This window comes from Dunckerocampus dactyliophorus, chromosome 5, assembly GCF_027744805.1.
Source record: "Dunckerocampus dactyliophorus isolate RoL2022-P2 chromosome 5, RoL_Ddac_1.1, whole genome shotgun sequence".
Classification (NCBI taxonomy): domain Eukaryota; kingdom Metazoa; phylum Chordata; class Actinopteri; order Syngnathiformes; family Syngnathidae; genus Dunckerocampus; species Dunckerocampus dactyliophorus.
This window is the reverse complement of record NC_072823.1, coordinates 13915476-13931243: the sequence shown is the minus strand read 5'-3', so window position 1 is coordinate 13931243 and position 15768 is coordinate 13915476. Positions and strand designations below refer to the sequence as shown.

The window sequence follows — 15768 nt, the reverse complement described above, 5'->3', positions numbered from 1 at the left end:
CAAACACTAAAACATTTTTAGGGAAACTCGGGTTTTGGGTGAAATTTCAGGATGAACCTACACAGCACAACCAGTCAACTTAATTTGACCATCTCTGAACTTTTGAGTGCACCTGTCCAAATGTTGACTGTTTCAGTACGATTTGCACAACTTGCTGTTGTAAAATACAAAACAGTGTGTAATCGACCAATACATTTGATGGTTCTGCTAGAATTGTTATTTAAACAGTCCTGTCTATCAGGCAATTCACATTTTGACACCAAGAGACCAAGACAAAACCTAACAATTGATCAGCATTATACCTCGCCATTATGCACTGTATATTTTCCTTTTTAAAAATTTTGATCATTATATATTTATATCTGTACATATAGTGGAACACAGTTTAGTAACATGTTTTTCGGTTAGCTATGAAAATTTGAGCCAAAAATGTTGCCTTTTTGTCTACATTTTCCGGTTAGTGTACAATATGGCACGCAACTTGTTGGGTTATTAATAACGTGTGAGAGTGCAACTGCGTTCTTCATGTATATAAACGTTCTTGTTAACAGCCTGATAATACAATCGTGTGAAAAAGAGTTTGCCCCCTTCTTGATTTCTTATTTTTTTGTTTCCATCCATCCATTTTCTATACTGCTTCTCCTCATTAGGGCCACGGGGGTATGCTGGAGCCCATCTCAGCTGACTTTGGGCGAGAGGTGGGGTACACCCTGGACTGGTCGCCAGCTAATAGAACAGGGCACATATAGACGAACAACCATTCACACTCACATTCATCCCATGGACAATTTAGAGTCACCAATTAACCTAACATGCATGTTTTTGGAATGTGGGAGGAAACCGGAGTACCCGGAGAAAACCCACACACGGGGAGAACATGCAAACTCCACACAGAGAATCGAACCCAGGTCTTCCCAATCTCCAGACTGTGACTGTGTGGCCAACGTGCTAACCACTAGACCAGGGGTCACCAATGTGGTGCCCGCGCTTAGCCCCCCACGACCACATGAGGTGCCCGCAAGCCTGCTTTTCATTCAGGTTTTCAGTTAATAATGAAAGAACAGTAGAAAGAAATGCATTCTGAAATACAAAATGTGAGTTGTGGACACCAGCATTTTGTTCATGTTCTGGTAAAACAAGCATATTCGCTTTGTTTGGGTTTAAAATAAGCTCTGAAAATAAATGTTACAAAAATGAGTAGCTCTTGGCCATTTTCAATTTGTAAAAGTAGCTCTCACAAGGAAAAACGTTGGTGACCCCTGCACTAGACCACCATGCGGCCCTTTTTTTTTGTTTATCACGCTTAAATGTTTCAGATCATCAAACACATTTAAATATTGTATATTGTATATTATCTCGTCAGACCACTGAGTATTTTCCCAAAGGTCTTTGGGACCATCAAGATGTTTCCTGGCAAAATTGAGACAACCCTTAATGTTCTTTTTGTTTAGGTTTTCATCTTTGCCCGGTGTCTTTTTTTTATGGTGGAGTCATGAACACTGACCTTAACTGAGGCAAGTGAGACCTGCAGTTATTTGTATGTTGTGGGGTCTTTTGTGACCACTTGGATGAGCCATCGCTGTGCTCTTAAATTTGGTTGGCCAGCCACGCCTGGGAAGGTTCACCACTGTTCCATGTTTTCGCCATTTGTGGATAATGGCTCTCACTGTGGTTCGCTCGAGTCTCAAAGCTTTAGAAATTGCTTTATAACCTTTTCCAGATTTCAAGATCTCAATTAATCTCAGTTATGTTTTAACAGGGGGGCAATTGCTCACACAGGGCCATATACTATACTATTTTTTTCACCCTTAATAATAAAAAGTTTCATTTAAAAACTGCATTTTGTGTTTAGTTGTGTTGTAATTGACTAATAACTCAAAAATATGACAAAACAAAGGTGGTGTCAGTGTTGCTCTCACTGGCACATTGTGTCTTTGTGAACAACACATCGTCAATAAAGGTAAAAGTAACCTTAAAAACTTCTCTATATGTAATTCTATATATATATATATATATATATATGTGTGTGTTTGTAGTGATTTGATAAATTATGAACAAATTTTAAAATCTATTAACTACATATGCATGGTCATCTTTTAAAATAGTAGTTTGTATATATACACATACTGTATATAGTGCATGTATACAGGTGACTGAATGCACAGTGTTACCAGCATGAATGCAAAATGTACATTGTGTGATATGACATCAAGATATGTAACAAGTTTTTGACATCTTTGACATTGTGAAGCAGAAATAAGACATGGTACACTGCAATAGGAAAATGTTTATTGAAATAAAATTGGTTTTCCCCACTCCTAAGAATGAATAAGCCAAGCAATATCAGTAGTTAAAACGACAATTAATGTTCATTGTACGTATGAATTTAAGATTTATGTAAATAGCCTTTTAAAAATGTCAGAATTCGTCTGTTGTGTTTTGTGTACATCGTGCCACTTGGCAGCCACACTTTTCAATTGAGATGTAGGAGTGCTTTATCTTCCTGCCATCAGAGCAAATCATCTCCACTTCCTTCTGGCTCTTAGCCGTTTCTTGACAACAGGAGCAAGAGTGCATCAGGCTGTTGCTTATTGCAGAGTACCTGAGCAGACAGAAAATTTCACACATCATCAATGTCGCTCAGCATTACTTTTGAAAACGTACCTCTGACTCTAAACCCCAAATCTCACATTGATGTTGATGTGCCACAGGATCCCTCGCAGATCGTCATTTCTACTGGCACTATTGACTTGCAATTATTTATGTGCAAGTAGGTGGTGTTTCTATTCATTTTACAGCTGGAACGAGGAGTACCTGGGAGTGACATTTAAGACATTCACTTGTTGCAGAAAAATGATCAATTGCAGGCAAAGTTATCTAGCTAGATGGGAGGATTTAGAGAGGTTGATACATAGATACAGGAGGAAACTATCTGGAAACTCAGTACAGTAAATTGTCTCTTGCCAAGCATTGTTGCCCCACTGCTGCCCCCGCGACCCAATGGATGAATTGTTAGTATCACAGGATTTTGAAAATTGTCATTTTAATTCAGTATGATGATAGCACTTCGACATGTGAGAAGTTCTCGTGATGTCAAATAGGCGAAAATGAGCCTGTGAAAAACCTTGAATAACTCAAAATGTCCCAAAGTGGATTTAGCGCCTTTTGGAAATAAATTCAAATATTCAAATATAGTTTACTAAAAATCACAATAAATAATATAGAACAATTTTTGTTACTAAAATATGACCTTGTGTTGTTTTATTCCTTTTTGGCTTTATGGTAAAACACAATTTACTTAGTACTCATTTGTACCCATAACTACTATAAGTTTCAAGTTTCAAGTTTCAAGAGTTTTATTGTCATATGCACAGTAAAACTGGTAGTTCTGCTATGCATTGAAATTCTTGTTCTGTTCAGGTACTGAGTAAGAACATAATAAACATTAATACCAATAAATTAAGCAAAGTTGATGAGTTAATAATAATTACACTGAAAGCCAAAGTGTCAATTGAATGTGTCTTGTTTATACTTACAGCTTTTGCAACAACCACTGACGTCACCTTGTTCTGTTCCCTGTGACATAAATGTGTTTTTGTCACACAATAAAGCAAAATTAAATGTTCATTATGTTTTTGAGCATACAATTTTGTATATACTGTACTGTAATTCCATTTATATCTACTTCATACAATACAATATCATTTCTTCAATACAGAAATGGACTAACTATATGTTTCAAGTGCACAGAAAGCTAAGACTCAATGAATTAGAAGATATTGTTGTTTACTCACAGGAATGCAGTGCTCCGGATCAAAGTCAGGACACTGGGTTTGGTTCACAGAGGTGATGACCTCATCTTTCACCTTGTGGCAGTCATATCTTGTACAGTTATCATTTGGTGGCCACCAAGACTGAGAAGGCTGTTGGACAAGAAGGAGAGACCTGTCAGCAAGCTGCACCAATTCTAAAACATGACACAGTGTAATAGATTAAATTTCAGGTACCTTAATAATGACTGGATCAAAGCCTGGGTGCTCAATAAGACAGCTTGTCTTTTTACACACGCCACAACATTCCCCAGGTTGAGTTTGATACACAGAGTCCTGTTTAAAAAAGAAAAAATGAGCAAATATTTGTGGACTGTGAATACTGAACACTGATAATAGATCAAATTGACCAGTTTTCCAACTCACATTGCATTATATTTCAGCTAATTGCGTGACAATTTCATAAATGTACAGTACCTCTGGACACTGAACGAAGCACAGTTTCTGATGACACTCAATGACATTCAGCTTGCTGTTTGGATCTTGAGCTTCGGTACAAAAGCAAGTTTCACATAGGTCTTTGGAAAAGTGCATTCCAGGCTACAAAGAAAAAAAAAGGCATTTCACAACTTTTACAACTTTTAAATCATTTCGAATTGGTACAGTCCGCATAAATTAAACACAATTTATATACCGGTAAGTCATCGGTAGACTTTTCTTATTCAGTTTATATAATTTAACACAGAATTCAGTTAAGAAATATATCTTACCTTGTATTCAGTGTCATTGAAGACGCAAACACCTTTGGGAACTAAATGGAAAACATACCCATGACAGTCACACAGCAGATTTTTAAGTCTTCCACTGTGGCTGTGGAAGTTAGTAACTCATATGTAGGAACTTACCACAATCATAGGTGGGGCAGCAGCTATCATTTGCAACGTGCATCAGCAACCCAAACCCCACTGGGCACATTACCAGTGGCAGTGGACAGCGATTTTTATCACATTCTGTGGGGATGCATTCAAATGTACGCCATTTAACCATACAACTCAATCAGCATTACAATTTGGTAATTTCATCTATAAAAGTAAACTTAAATAATAAAAGTGTAAAAACTGCCTGGTTGTAGATGACCGCAATGTATCCCACCAGAGACGTTCACAATTTATCTCATGCATTTTCTCATGCGTAAGACTTAATCTCAGCAAAGAAAGATAAACTCTACAAGTTTGTTCAGCTTTTTCTTTGTCTTTTCCAATGCCACCACTGATGTATGTTAGTGATGGTAGAGAGGCAAACTAATTCTAACCATAGAACGGGAAATTTAATTTGTTGCAAATATTACATACTGAAATTACTTACAGAAAGTAGATAAATTACATCGCTCTACAAACGCTTTCTTTTGCGCTCTCCGTTATGTTTGCGTGAGTAGTTTTACTTTATTTTATTTTTACTATACAGTGGTTAGCTTTTTTATACTTTTATGACAGTTAAAAAGATTTAATTATTACTTAAAATAGTTAATAGAGGAGATATGATGATTACAATATGAGACAGGAACAAATAAAACATTGCAGACTTCACTGTATAACTTACGTATAATTCCTGCCAGACAGTGCCAATAAAGTCTGACTCTGTGAAATATCAGTGGCTAGCCCCTTTAAACATAGAGTATCTTAACCTAATTTTACCAGTCTCATGTCTGGGCCCTTCGCCAACTCACCACAGGTCAGCGTCTCGCAGCAGTCCACCGTACGGTTCACCAACACCTCACCTTCCTTGTCACATGCTATGGGTGGTTGAGGGGGACACATGCGAGGCTCACATTGCACACTCAGCGTGTCTTCATCACAGACGCACTGTTGGCAGCCGCTCTGCCACCTGTCACCAAACTTTAAGGGGTAAAACACAGGTTGATCATGACTGCACGGAATACAAGTCACTTGAGTTGTGACTATGACAATGATGTCGGTACCTGTTTTGGTTGCCCATCAGGTCCAGTGCAACCTGTGGACGGAAAAGTCATCTTTAGAGTTTTAAAGAATCTAAATCACGTAAAATGAGATAATTCTTTGTCTTACAAGATGAGACGCAGAGTTCGGAGTTTGAACTGAACAAGGTTGTGCCAGGTGGACAGAAACATCCCTCCACAAACATCTTGCAGTCATATTTGTGGCTGTTGTTTTCTCCCTGGCATTGCTGTGAATATTTGTCATTGTATCTACAAATGACCAGAATTAATAGTGGGAAATACACATATCATGAATTAACTGTTAAAGTACTATGTGAGTTGGGGTCTAGCCCTACTATAATGTATGCAGTGATTTGTTCTTTTCTTCCCATATTTCTCAAATGAAAAGTGTGATTACCTTGCATTGCAAGTTGGTACAACAACCGGCCCACAGGATTTGTAGATTTTATTCGCAGGACATTTATATTCTAGAAGAAGAAAAAGGGTTTTATTCATAAAAATAAACAAATGAGTAGTTTTCATTAATAATACAGTAATGCCTTGTTTATTGCAGTTAATTAGTTCTACACCCGACCGATAAGTGAATTTGTGCGACGTAAGATTCCTTATTTATAAATTGAATATTTTCATAGTTAGAACATAGAAAACCTGTTTATGACCTTCAGTTTATAACATTATTAGAGCCCTCTAGATATGACCTAAGACCCCTCTGGTCACCTTTACACTCATATTACCCAATATAGTCACAGCCACAACAGTAGCTCGTGTTATTATTATTACTATATTATGATTATGATTATGTTGTTATTATTACACCTGTTGTAAGATAATTCACATCTGTAATTAAACCCTGTTGTTCCGGCAATCAAGTCTGACACCGAACATTAAAGTAACATTACTGACACCTAGTGACTAGCGTAGAATACTACATGTATTTACGTTTTATATTTTACCTTGTATATTACTTTTTCCACTAACAGAGTGAGAAATCGCATGACTTTACTTCCCTATGGTTACCAAATATGGTTCCTTACTGAATAAACATATTCAAAAGTAGTAATAATAAATCATCTTACTGCATTTCCCTTGTGCAGCACCCCTCCAGTCTACACAGACAGACGCCTCAGCACACATCATAGCATACGCCTCCAAACTGGAGCATCCCACGGTGGAGTTTGGCATATGACAGACATCAAATTTGCAGGCCTCATAAAAGGATTCTGGTGAGATGACTTTGTGGCATTCCTCAAACACCCTTATGGCACAAAATAAAGCAATGAAGACAGTCAGATGACTGTGCGATACTGCAGATATAATGGATATTATGTGGGGCTCAATTACTTGCTGATTAAAATTTCACAAATTTCAGGTTTGCAGAAGGGTTGTGTCGGTGTTGGAACTGGTGTCGTTGGAGGAGGCGGCTTATTGCAGTATGGTTTGTTCTTATCTGGCACATTCCACTGATGCGCCATCTCGGGGCAGGAGGGGGAAATCTGACCGCTAGGCAATCTGCAGTCATTCTTTTTCTGATTGTCACATGTTCCTGGTCAAAGCAGATATGGACTGTAACATAAGGATTTATGTATCATTGGCAGTCTGATAGCAAATAGATGATCAACTCACCACACTGTCCCTCTGTGTTATTGCCGAATAAGGAAAATGGTAAATCAACGCTGAATAAAAGGCCCTTGAACATCACAACTGCTTCAATTGCAGGGATTCTCAGAAGCAGTTCTATTGAACTACTTGTAATAATAAAGTCCTTGTTGGAATAAGTTGGGATGACTCTCTTGCCATTGACATACACCTGTACATGTTGCATTGGTTAGATTCTGCATATCAAAGGCGATGCTTAAACTATCTTATTGACCTGAATAGAAGACACCATTTTTTCTTAAATAAACAAGGAAACAAAAAAAAAAAAAACGGGTTGTGCACCAAACTACTTCTCCCCCAGGGAGTCAGAGCTTTTCTTCTTGTCACCAGTGACATGGTCTCAGGAAGTGTCTCAAAGGTTGGGCAAGTTAGCAACAGCAAACAACAAAGGAGGAGCTTTGCTGCTGATTTTAAGATAATGGATGAACGAAGTAGAGTCATCAAACAACTAAGCAGCTAAAAAATATGATACAATGTGACGAATGAAATATTTCACTGATACTGAAAATAATAATTTTGTCTTTTTTTGTATTTGATTTTGTCTTGTAAAAATGTTTCCATAAAGTGGTGTTTAAGAAGAGTGGTTGTTTTATACTTAGGGTCGTCTTATATTCAGGTCAATATGTACATGGTAACATCAAATGAATCCAAATAAGACATGTTAAGATTATGAAATGTACCATGTTGACTGTCGTTGGGATTCTCTCCTGTGTGAGAATGACTTCATAGTTCTTGTAATACACAATTAAGCTGTTGGCACAAGTAACTTCTCCTGTAGCATCACAGTTTTCGTTGTCAATAAGGATTTTGAAATTGTGTTTAGGAATGATCTCTTTAACCAGAACATAGGTGCAGTTTTTCTGAAAACTGTAGTATTGACCATCAAATGTGACATAGTGTGGATCTCCCCATCCAGTGCAAATACCTGCAATGAATTAAAACAATAAAATGGGCTGTTATTATTGTTGTGTTTCAAGAGAATGTGAACAGCTTTAAATTTGCACTCACATTTGCATTCGTAATGGAAACAACAACCATCTTCATCATAAACCCTAACTGGTGGGTGGCCATTTTCACAAACTGGAATGGTTACTTGTTCGCACGGCTTGTGTTCTGTTAGCACTTTTCCATCATCACACTTTTCAAAGGTGCAGTTACTTGAACTCCAAGTCTCGCCATGCTGAGGATAACAAAACCACTTAGTTGGCAAACTACTACCAGAAGAAGCATATACAAGAGGAATTTCTTGAGGAACTGTGTATCTCTGATGAACTTGCTAACCATACTGAGATGCTCATTGGAGGTACTATTACAATATGCAACAATGGCAAACAGGAGACATGAGATTTACCTAAGCAAAACATGATACTATAGTTGATTACATTAAAGTATAACAATATTGTATTTTACCAATTATACCAATTATGAGTTTTAATGTTTTATTTATAATTGAGATGTATTCCTTTTTTTGTCCTGTCCAGCCATTACGGCGGATAGCATTGTTGATCTAAATGCCCTTATGTGCTCAACACATTTGCTCTGCCAGGGAAAAGTGTGAGATACTCTTCCCCTGTTATACAGAATTTATTTGACTTTATTTGAGGTTTTGTTGTTATGCAAATTTGGAGCGTCTGGATCGGAGCAGGAGGGGATAGAGAAGAAGCGAAAAGAAAACGGAGGGGGGACTGCGGGGACAAGAGGAGCACGCACAGAGAGAGACAAGAACAACAACAACAATTGCAACTACAACAACAAAACAACATAAAAAAACAGGACTACATCAGCAAATGTCTATGACGGCCATAAAGACCATGATGGAGAGAAGAAAATAATATCAGCAACCACAATTGAGATGTATGCTACTGTTAATACGAATAATATAGTGTTTTTATGCTAAAATTGTCAATGATTTTAAAAATTCACATGAGAGTATAAAAAAAATCTACACGGTTGTACAAGTTACATACCTTCCTTGGTGGGATGAGGTAGGAACAGTCTTTCGGGGGAGCTGCTGTACTGACTGTTGTTGACATAACTCGTGTTGTTATTGCAGGCGTTGTTAAGGTGGTGGTAGGACTTGGTGGAGTGGTCGGCTGACATAGTCCTATATACTTGTCAACATGGCAAGTCAAATTGCAGTATGCCGTAAAACACCAGCCTGCCTCGTCTGTCTTATTGTAAATAGTAGACCCTAAAGAAAAATTAAATAATAATCAGAGCAGTTAGAGAAAAGTCGTTTAAAATTATTAAATGAATTATTCTCGTTAGGGTTAAGCAATTGTAGCTGGGTGTAAACCAAACTGCAAAGACTCCCAGCTGTCGTTACTACTGTGGTGGTGCCACATTTTAAAATGTACTGTATCCATAAATTTTCTGTACAGCCTGTGTTTTTTAAGGTTTGGGTAAGCTGGAGCCTCTTTAAGCGTGAGGCGAGGTATACCCTGGACTGGTTGCTAAGTCAGTCTCAGGGCACATAAAAACAAACAAATGCATTCACACCTATGGACAATTTAGAGTCTACACATAACGTATATCATATAAAAATGTACATTATACATATGCTTTATGAGTAAGGCAGAAAGAAGATCAAATTAATCACTATTTACCTGGATAGAAAATGTGATCCAAATATTTGCAGAAGCACTGAGTGGTTCTGCCTGCTGTTGAAGACTGAGAAGTTGTCAAAGGCTTTTCTGTCGCCTGTGTATTTGTCTCTGTGGTTGTTTTGATTGCATTCTCTGTGGTCACTGGGGAAGTGAACTTTTCTGTAGTTTTGCCGGGAGTAGTACTAATCCTTTCTGTTGTGATTATGACTGTGGTCTCTGACTTTTCTGTCGTTGTGGCTGCAGCAGTGCTGGGCTTTTCTGTGAGTGTTGTTGTCTTCTCAGGTGTAACTGTTGTAGGGTTTGTTGGAATGGTTGTCGGTTTGGATGGCTCTTCTGTGGTTGTCGTTACTGTAGTGGGTTGGACAGTTGTTTTAATGGGTTTTTCTGTTGTAGTTTGGGCCTCTGTTGTTGATGTGACCATGGGTGCTGTTGATGGTGCAATTGTAACAACCGTATTTGTGACAACCTCAGGAGTAGTGGTGATGGGTTTTCCAGTTGTGACTGCGGTAGTGGTGGGACTTTCCGTGGTTGTTTGTTTCTGCATTGTTGTGGCTATCTTTTCTGTCGTGATTATGGTGGGCTTTTCTGTAGCTTCCGTGGTCAGTTTTCCTGTTGTTTTGGCTGTGGTGCTAGGCTGTTCTGTAATCACTGTGGTTAATTTTTCTGTTACTTTGTTTGTAGTGAAGGTTGTACCAATGGTTTCTGAGGATGTCGTTGTTTGTGTTACTGTTGTTGCAATGGTTGGTCTTTCTGTAGTTGTGGGATTTTCAGTGACAGTGGTTTTTATTTCTGTTGTTGCAGCAATTGTGCTTATTTTTTGTGTAGATGCTGTGGTGGGTTTTGCTGTGACTGCGACAGTTGAGGTGTGTTGCTCTGTTGCTGTGCTTGAAAATTCTGTAACTGTAGTTGGTTTTTCTGTAGTTGTAGTAAGTCGTTCAGTGGCTGGGTGGGTTGTGGCAGCCACAGTTGTGGGACTTTGTGTGGTTACAGCAACAGTAGTACTGGCCTTTTGTGTAACTATAGTCGTAGGTTTTATTGTAACTGTGGTTGTTGGTATTTCTATAGCTGTTGTGGGGTTTTCAGTGGGTGTAATGGTTGTTTTGACTTTAGTTGTAGGCTCTTCTGTGGTTGTGGCTGCAGTTGTGCTGAGTTTTTCTGTTGTCATTGTGGGTGTTGTTGCACTTGTAGTTGTAGCTTTGGTTGGCGTGGCACAATCGTTAATGCAACATTTGACTTGTATCTCATAGTCATAACAAATTGGAGGGATGCCTTGGTCTTTGTTATGGCAGATCAGTCCATCTGTTGGGTTGCATGTTACTTTCTGATCTAGTTCATCCAAAGATAAATCTGGGTAGTGTTTTGCTCTGCATTCAATTTGAAGTGGTTGTTCACATTCTTTCAGATTTGGATCGGTTATATTTTCAATAGACTCATAATCTCCACCATTGGGAGTAAAGTCAGGGTAATGATTGTTGATCCAAGGTGACGTGTGACAAACAAGACAGTCAGATGGTGTTGATGTTGGCTTTTCTGTGGTTGTGGTGGTTTGGGGCTTTTCCGTTGTGGTTGGGTTTGTTGGAATGGTTGTCGGTATGGATGGCATTTCTGTGGTTGTTGTTATGGTGGTGGGCTCTTCTGTGAATGTTGTGGGTTGGACGGTTGTTTTGATGGGTTTTTCTGTTGTTGTTTGGGCCTTTGTTGTCGATGTGATCAATGGTCCTGTCGATGGTGCAACTGTAACAGCTGTATTTGTAACAACTTCAGGTGTAGTGGTGATGGGTTTTCCTGTTGTTTTCATTGTGGTAGTCGTGGAACTCTCTGTTGTTTTGGCTGTGGTGCTAGGCTGTTCTGTCATTACTGTGGTTAATTTTTCTGTGACTGTAGTGGATGTACTACCAATTGTTTCTGTGGCTGTGGTTGTTTTTACTACTGTGGCGGCAGTGGTTGGTCTCTCTGTAGTTGTTGGATTTTCCGTGACAGTGGTTGGTATTTCTGTTGGTGTAGCAGTAGTACTTATTTTTTCTGTAAATGCTGTGCTGGGTTTTTCTGTAACAGTGACGATCGTGGTGTGTTGCTCTGTTGTTGGAAATTCTGTAACTGTTGTAGGTTTTTCTGTAGTTGTCGTGGGTAGTTGAGTTGCCATAATGGTTGTAGCAGCCACAGTTGTGGGCATTTCTGGGGTTACAGCAACAGTAGTACTGGCCTTTTGTGTAATTGTGGTGGTAAGTTTTTCTGTAACTGTGATTGTAGTAGGTACCTCTGTACCTGTGGTGGGTATTTCTGTGGGTGTAATTGTTGTTTTGGCATTAGTCGTAGGCTTTTCTGTGGTTGTGGCTGCAGTTGTGCTGGGTTTTTCTGTTGTCATTGTGGGTGTTGTTGCACTTGTAGTTGTAGCTTTGGTTGGTGTGGCACAATCGTTAATGCAACATTTGACTTGTATCTCATAGTCATAACAAATTGGAGGGATGCCTTGGTCTTTGTTATGGCAGATCAGTCCATCTGTTGGGTTGCATGTTACTTTCTGATCTAGTTCATCCAAAGATAAATCTGGGTAGTGTTTTGCTCTGCATTCAATTTGAAGTGGTTGTTCACATTCTTTCAGATTTGGATCGGTTATATTTTCAATAGACTCATAATCTCCACCATTGGGAGTAAAGTCAGGGTAATGATTGTTGATCCAAGGTGACGTGTGACAAACAAGACAGTCAGACGGTGTTGATGTTGGCTTTTCTGTTGTTGTGGTGGTTTGGGGCTTTTCCGTTGTGGTTGGGTTTGTTGGAATGGTTGTCGGTATGGATGGCATTTCTGTGGTTGTTGTTATGGTGGTGGGCTCTTCTGTGAATGTTGTGGGTTGGACGGTTGTTTTGATGGGTTTTTCTGTTGTTGTTTGGGCCTTTGTTGTCGATGTGATCAATGGTCCTGTCGATGGTGCAAGTGTAACAGCTGTATTTGTAACAACTTCAGGTGTAGTGGTGATGGGTTTTCCTGTTGTTTTCATTGTGGTAGTCGTGGAACTCTCTGTTGTTTTGGCTGTGGTGCTAGGCTGTTCTGTCATTACTGTGGTTAATTTTTCTGTGACTGTAGTGGATGTACTACCAATTGTTTCTGAGGCTGTGGTTGTTTTTACTACTGTGACGGCAGTGGTTGGTCTCTCTGTAGTTGTTGGATTTTCCGTGACAGTGGTTGGTATTTCTGTTGGTGTAGCAGTAGTACTTATTTTTTCTGTAAATGCTGTGCTGGGTTTTTCTGTAACAGTGACGATCGTGGTGTGTTGCTCTGTTGTTGTTGGAAATTCTGTAACTGTTGTAGGTTTTTCTGTAGTTGTCGTGGGTAGTTGAGTTGCCATAATGGTTGTAGCAGCCACAGTTGTGGGCATTTCTGGGGTTACAGCAACAGTAGTACTGGCCTTTTGTGTAATTGTGGTGGTAAGTTTTTCTGTAACTGTGATTGTAGTAGGTACCTCTGTACCTGTGGTGGGTATTTCTGTGGGTGTAATTGTTGTTTTGGCATTAGTCGTAGGCTTTTCTGTGGTTGTGGCTGCAGTTGTGCTGGGTTTTTCTGTTGTCATTGTGGGTGTTGTTGCACTTGTAGTTGTAGCTTTGGTTGGTGTGGCACAATCGTTAATGCAACATTTGACTTGTATCTCATAGTCATAACAAATTGGAGGGATGCCTTGGTCTTTGTTATGGCAGATCAGTCCATCTGTTGGGTTGCATGTTACTTTCTGATCTAGTTCATCCAAAGATAAATCTGGGTAGTGTTTTGCTCTGCATTCAATTTGAAGTGGTTGTTCACATTCTTTCAGATTTGGATCGGTTATATTTTCAATAGACTCATAATCTCCACCATTGGGAGTAAAGTCAGGGTAATGATTGTTGATCCAAGGTGACGTGTGACAAACAAGACAGTCAGACGGTGTTGATGTTGGCTTTTCTGTGGTTGTGGTGATTTGGGGCTTTTCCGTTGTGGTTGGGTTTGTTGGAATGGTTGTCGGTATGGATGGCATTTCTGTGGTTGTTGTTATGGTGGTGGGCTCTTCTGTGAATGTTGTGGGTTGGACGGTTGTTTTGATGGGTTTTTCTGTTGTTGTTTGGGCCTTTGTTGTCGATGTGATCAATGGTCCTGTCGATGGTGCAAGTGTAACAGCTGTATTTGTAACAACTTCAGGTGTAGTGGTGATGGGTTTTCCTGTTGTTTTCATTGTGGTAGTCGTGGAACTCTCTGTTGTTTTGGCTGTGGTGCTAGGCTGTTCTGTCATTACTGTGGTTAATTTTTCTGTGACTGTAGTGGATGTCGTACCAATTGTTTCTGAGGCTGTGGTTGTTTTTACCACTGTGGCAGCAGTGGTTGGTCTCTCTGTAGTTGTCTGATTTTCCGTGACAGTGATTGGTATTTCTGTTGGTGTAGCAGTAGTACTTATTTTTTCTGTAAATGCTGTGCTGGGTTTTTCTGTAACTGTGACGATCGTGGTGTGTTGCTCTGTTGTTGTTGGAAATTCTGTAACTGTTGTCGGTTTTTTTGTAGTTGTCGTGGGTAGTTGAGTTGCCATAATGGTTGTAGCAGCCACAGTTGTGGGCTTTTCTGGGGTTACAGCAACAGTAGTACTGGCCTTTTGTGTAATTGTGGTGGTAAGTTTTTCTGTAACTGTGATTGTAGTAGGTACCTCTGTACCTGTGGTGGGTATTTCTGTGGGTGTAATTGTTGTTTTGGCATTAGTCGTAGGCTTTTCTGTAGTTGTGGCTGCAGTAGAGCTGGGTTTTTCTGTTGTCATTGCACGTGTTGTTGCCTTTTCTGTTGTAACAGTAGTTGGGTTTGTTGGAATGGTCGTTGGGATGGATGGATTTTCTGTAGTTGTGGGTGCAGTTGTGCTGGGCTTTCCTGTTGTCATTGTGGGTGTTGTTGCACTTGTAGTTGTAGCTTTGGTTGGCGTGGCACAATCGTTAATGCAACATTTGACTTGTATCTCATAGTCATAACAAATTGGAGGGATGCCTTGGTCTTTGTTATGGCAGATCAGTCCATCTGTTGGGTTGCATGTTACTTTCTGATCTAGTTCATCCAAAGATAAATCTGGGTAGTGTTTTGCTCTGCATTCAATTTGAAGTGGTTGTTCACATTCTCTCAGATTTGGATCGGTTATATTTTCAATAGACTCATAATCTCCACCATTGGGAGTAAAGTCAGGGTAATGATTGTTGATCCAAGGTGACGTGTGACAAACAAGACAGTCAGATGGTGTTGATGTTGGCTTTTCTGTGGTTGTGGTGGTTTGGGGCTTTTCTGTTGTAATTGTGGTTGGGTTTGTTGGAATCGTTGTTGGTATGGATGGCATTTCTGTGATTGTTGTTATGGTGGTGGGCTCTTCTGTGAACGTTGTGGGTTGGAGGGTTGTTTTGATGGGTTTTTCTCTTGTTGTAGTTTGGGCCACTGCTGTAGAGGTTGGTCTTTCTGTGATTACCACAATATAAAAATAATCAGCTTATTATATTTAAAGGGAAAGATTAATTGTTTAGAAATCATCCCTCTAGTTCATAGTTATTGATTCCTACCTGTTGTCACAAACACAAATTCAGTTGTTGTTGGCTGCTGTGTTGTTGAAGAACTGCAAGGTCTAACCACTCTTGTAATATTTCCATGTTCACCACAATACGCAGTAATACAGGTTCCGTCTCCATCATGAATGTCATATACAACTTCTCCATACTTGTATATTTTCCCTTTATATGAGCAAGTGCAAGCTGCAAAACAATAAAATAACATT

At 39.3% G+C, this 15768-nt stretch overlaps 1 protein-coding gene across 1 annotated transcript in view; it reads right to left on the bottom strand.

Moving 5' to 3' along the window:
* Positions 1-2272: 2272 nt before the first annotated feature.
* The window catches only part of LOC129180979 (mucin-2-like), a 34339-nt gene continuing 20843 nt past the window's right edge, over positions 2273-15768 (bottom strand). Inside the window, exons 29-48 of the mRNA XM_054775486.1 lie at positions 15557-15745; positions 10008-15455; positions 9369-9592; positions 8410-8581; positions 8082-8326; positions 7369-7552; positions 7087-7288; positions 6822-7000; positions 6143-6212; positions 5855-5994; positions 5749-5780; positions 5497-5665; positions 4676-4780; positions 4541-4581; positions 4248-4370; positions 4008-4106; positions 3795-3923; positions 3537-3576; positions 2691-2814; positions 2273-2602 (exon numbers count right to left, since the gene is read on the bottom strand). Of these exons, the coding sequence (XP_054631461.1) occupies positions 2419-2602; positions 2691-2814; positions 3537-3576; positions 3795-3923; positions 4008-4106; positions 4248-4370; positions 4541-4581; positions 4676-4780; positions 5497-5665; positions 5749-5780; positions 5855-5994; positions 6143-6212; positions 6822-7000; positions 7087-7288; positions 7369-7552; positions 8082-8326; positions 8410-8581; positions 9369-9592; positions 10008-15455; positions 15557-15745 (8099 nt within the window). The 3' untranslated portion in view covers positions 2273-2418. The remainder of the gene's footprint in view (positions 2603-2690; positions 2815-3536; positions 3577-3794; positions 3924-4007; positions 4107-4247; positions 4371-4540; positions 4582-4675; positions 4781-5496; positions 5666-5748; positions 5781-5854; positions 5995-6142; positions 6213-6821; positions 7001-7086; positions 7289-7368; positions 7553-8081; positions 8327-8409; positions 8582-9368; positions 9593-10007; positions 15456-15556; positions 15746-15768) is intronic.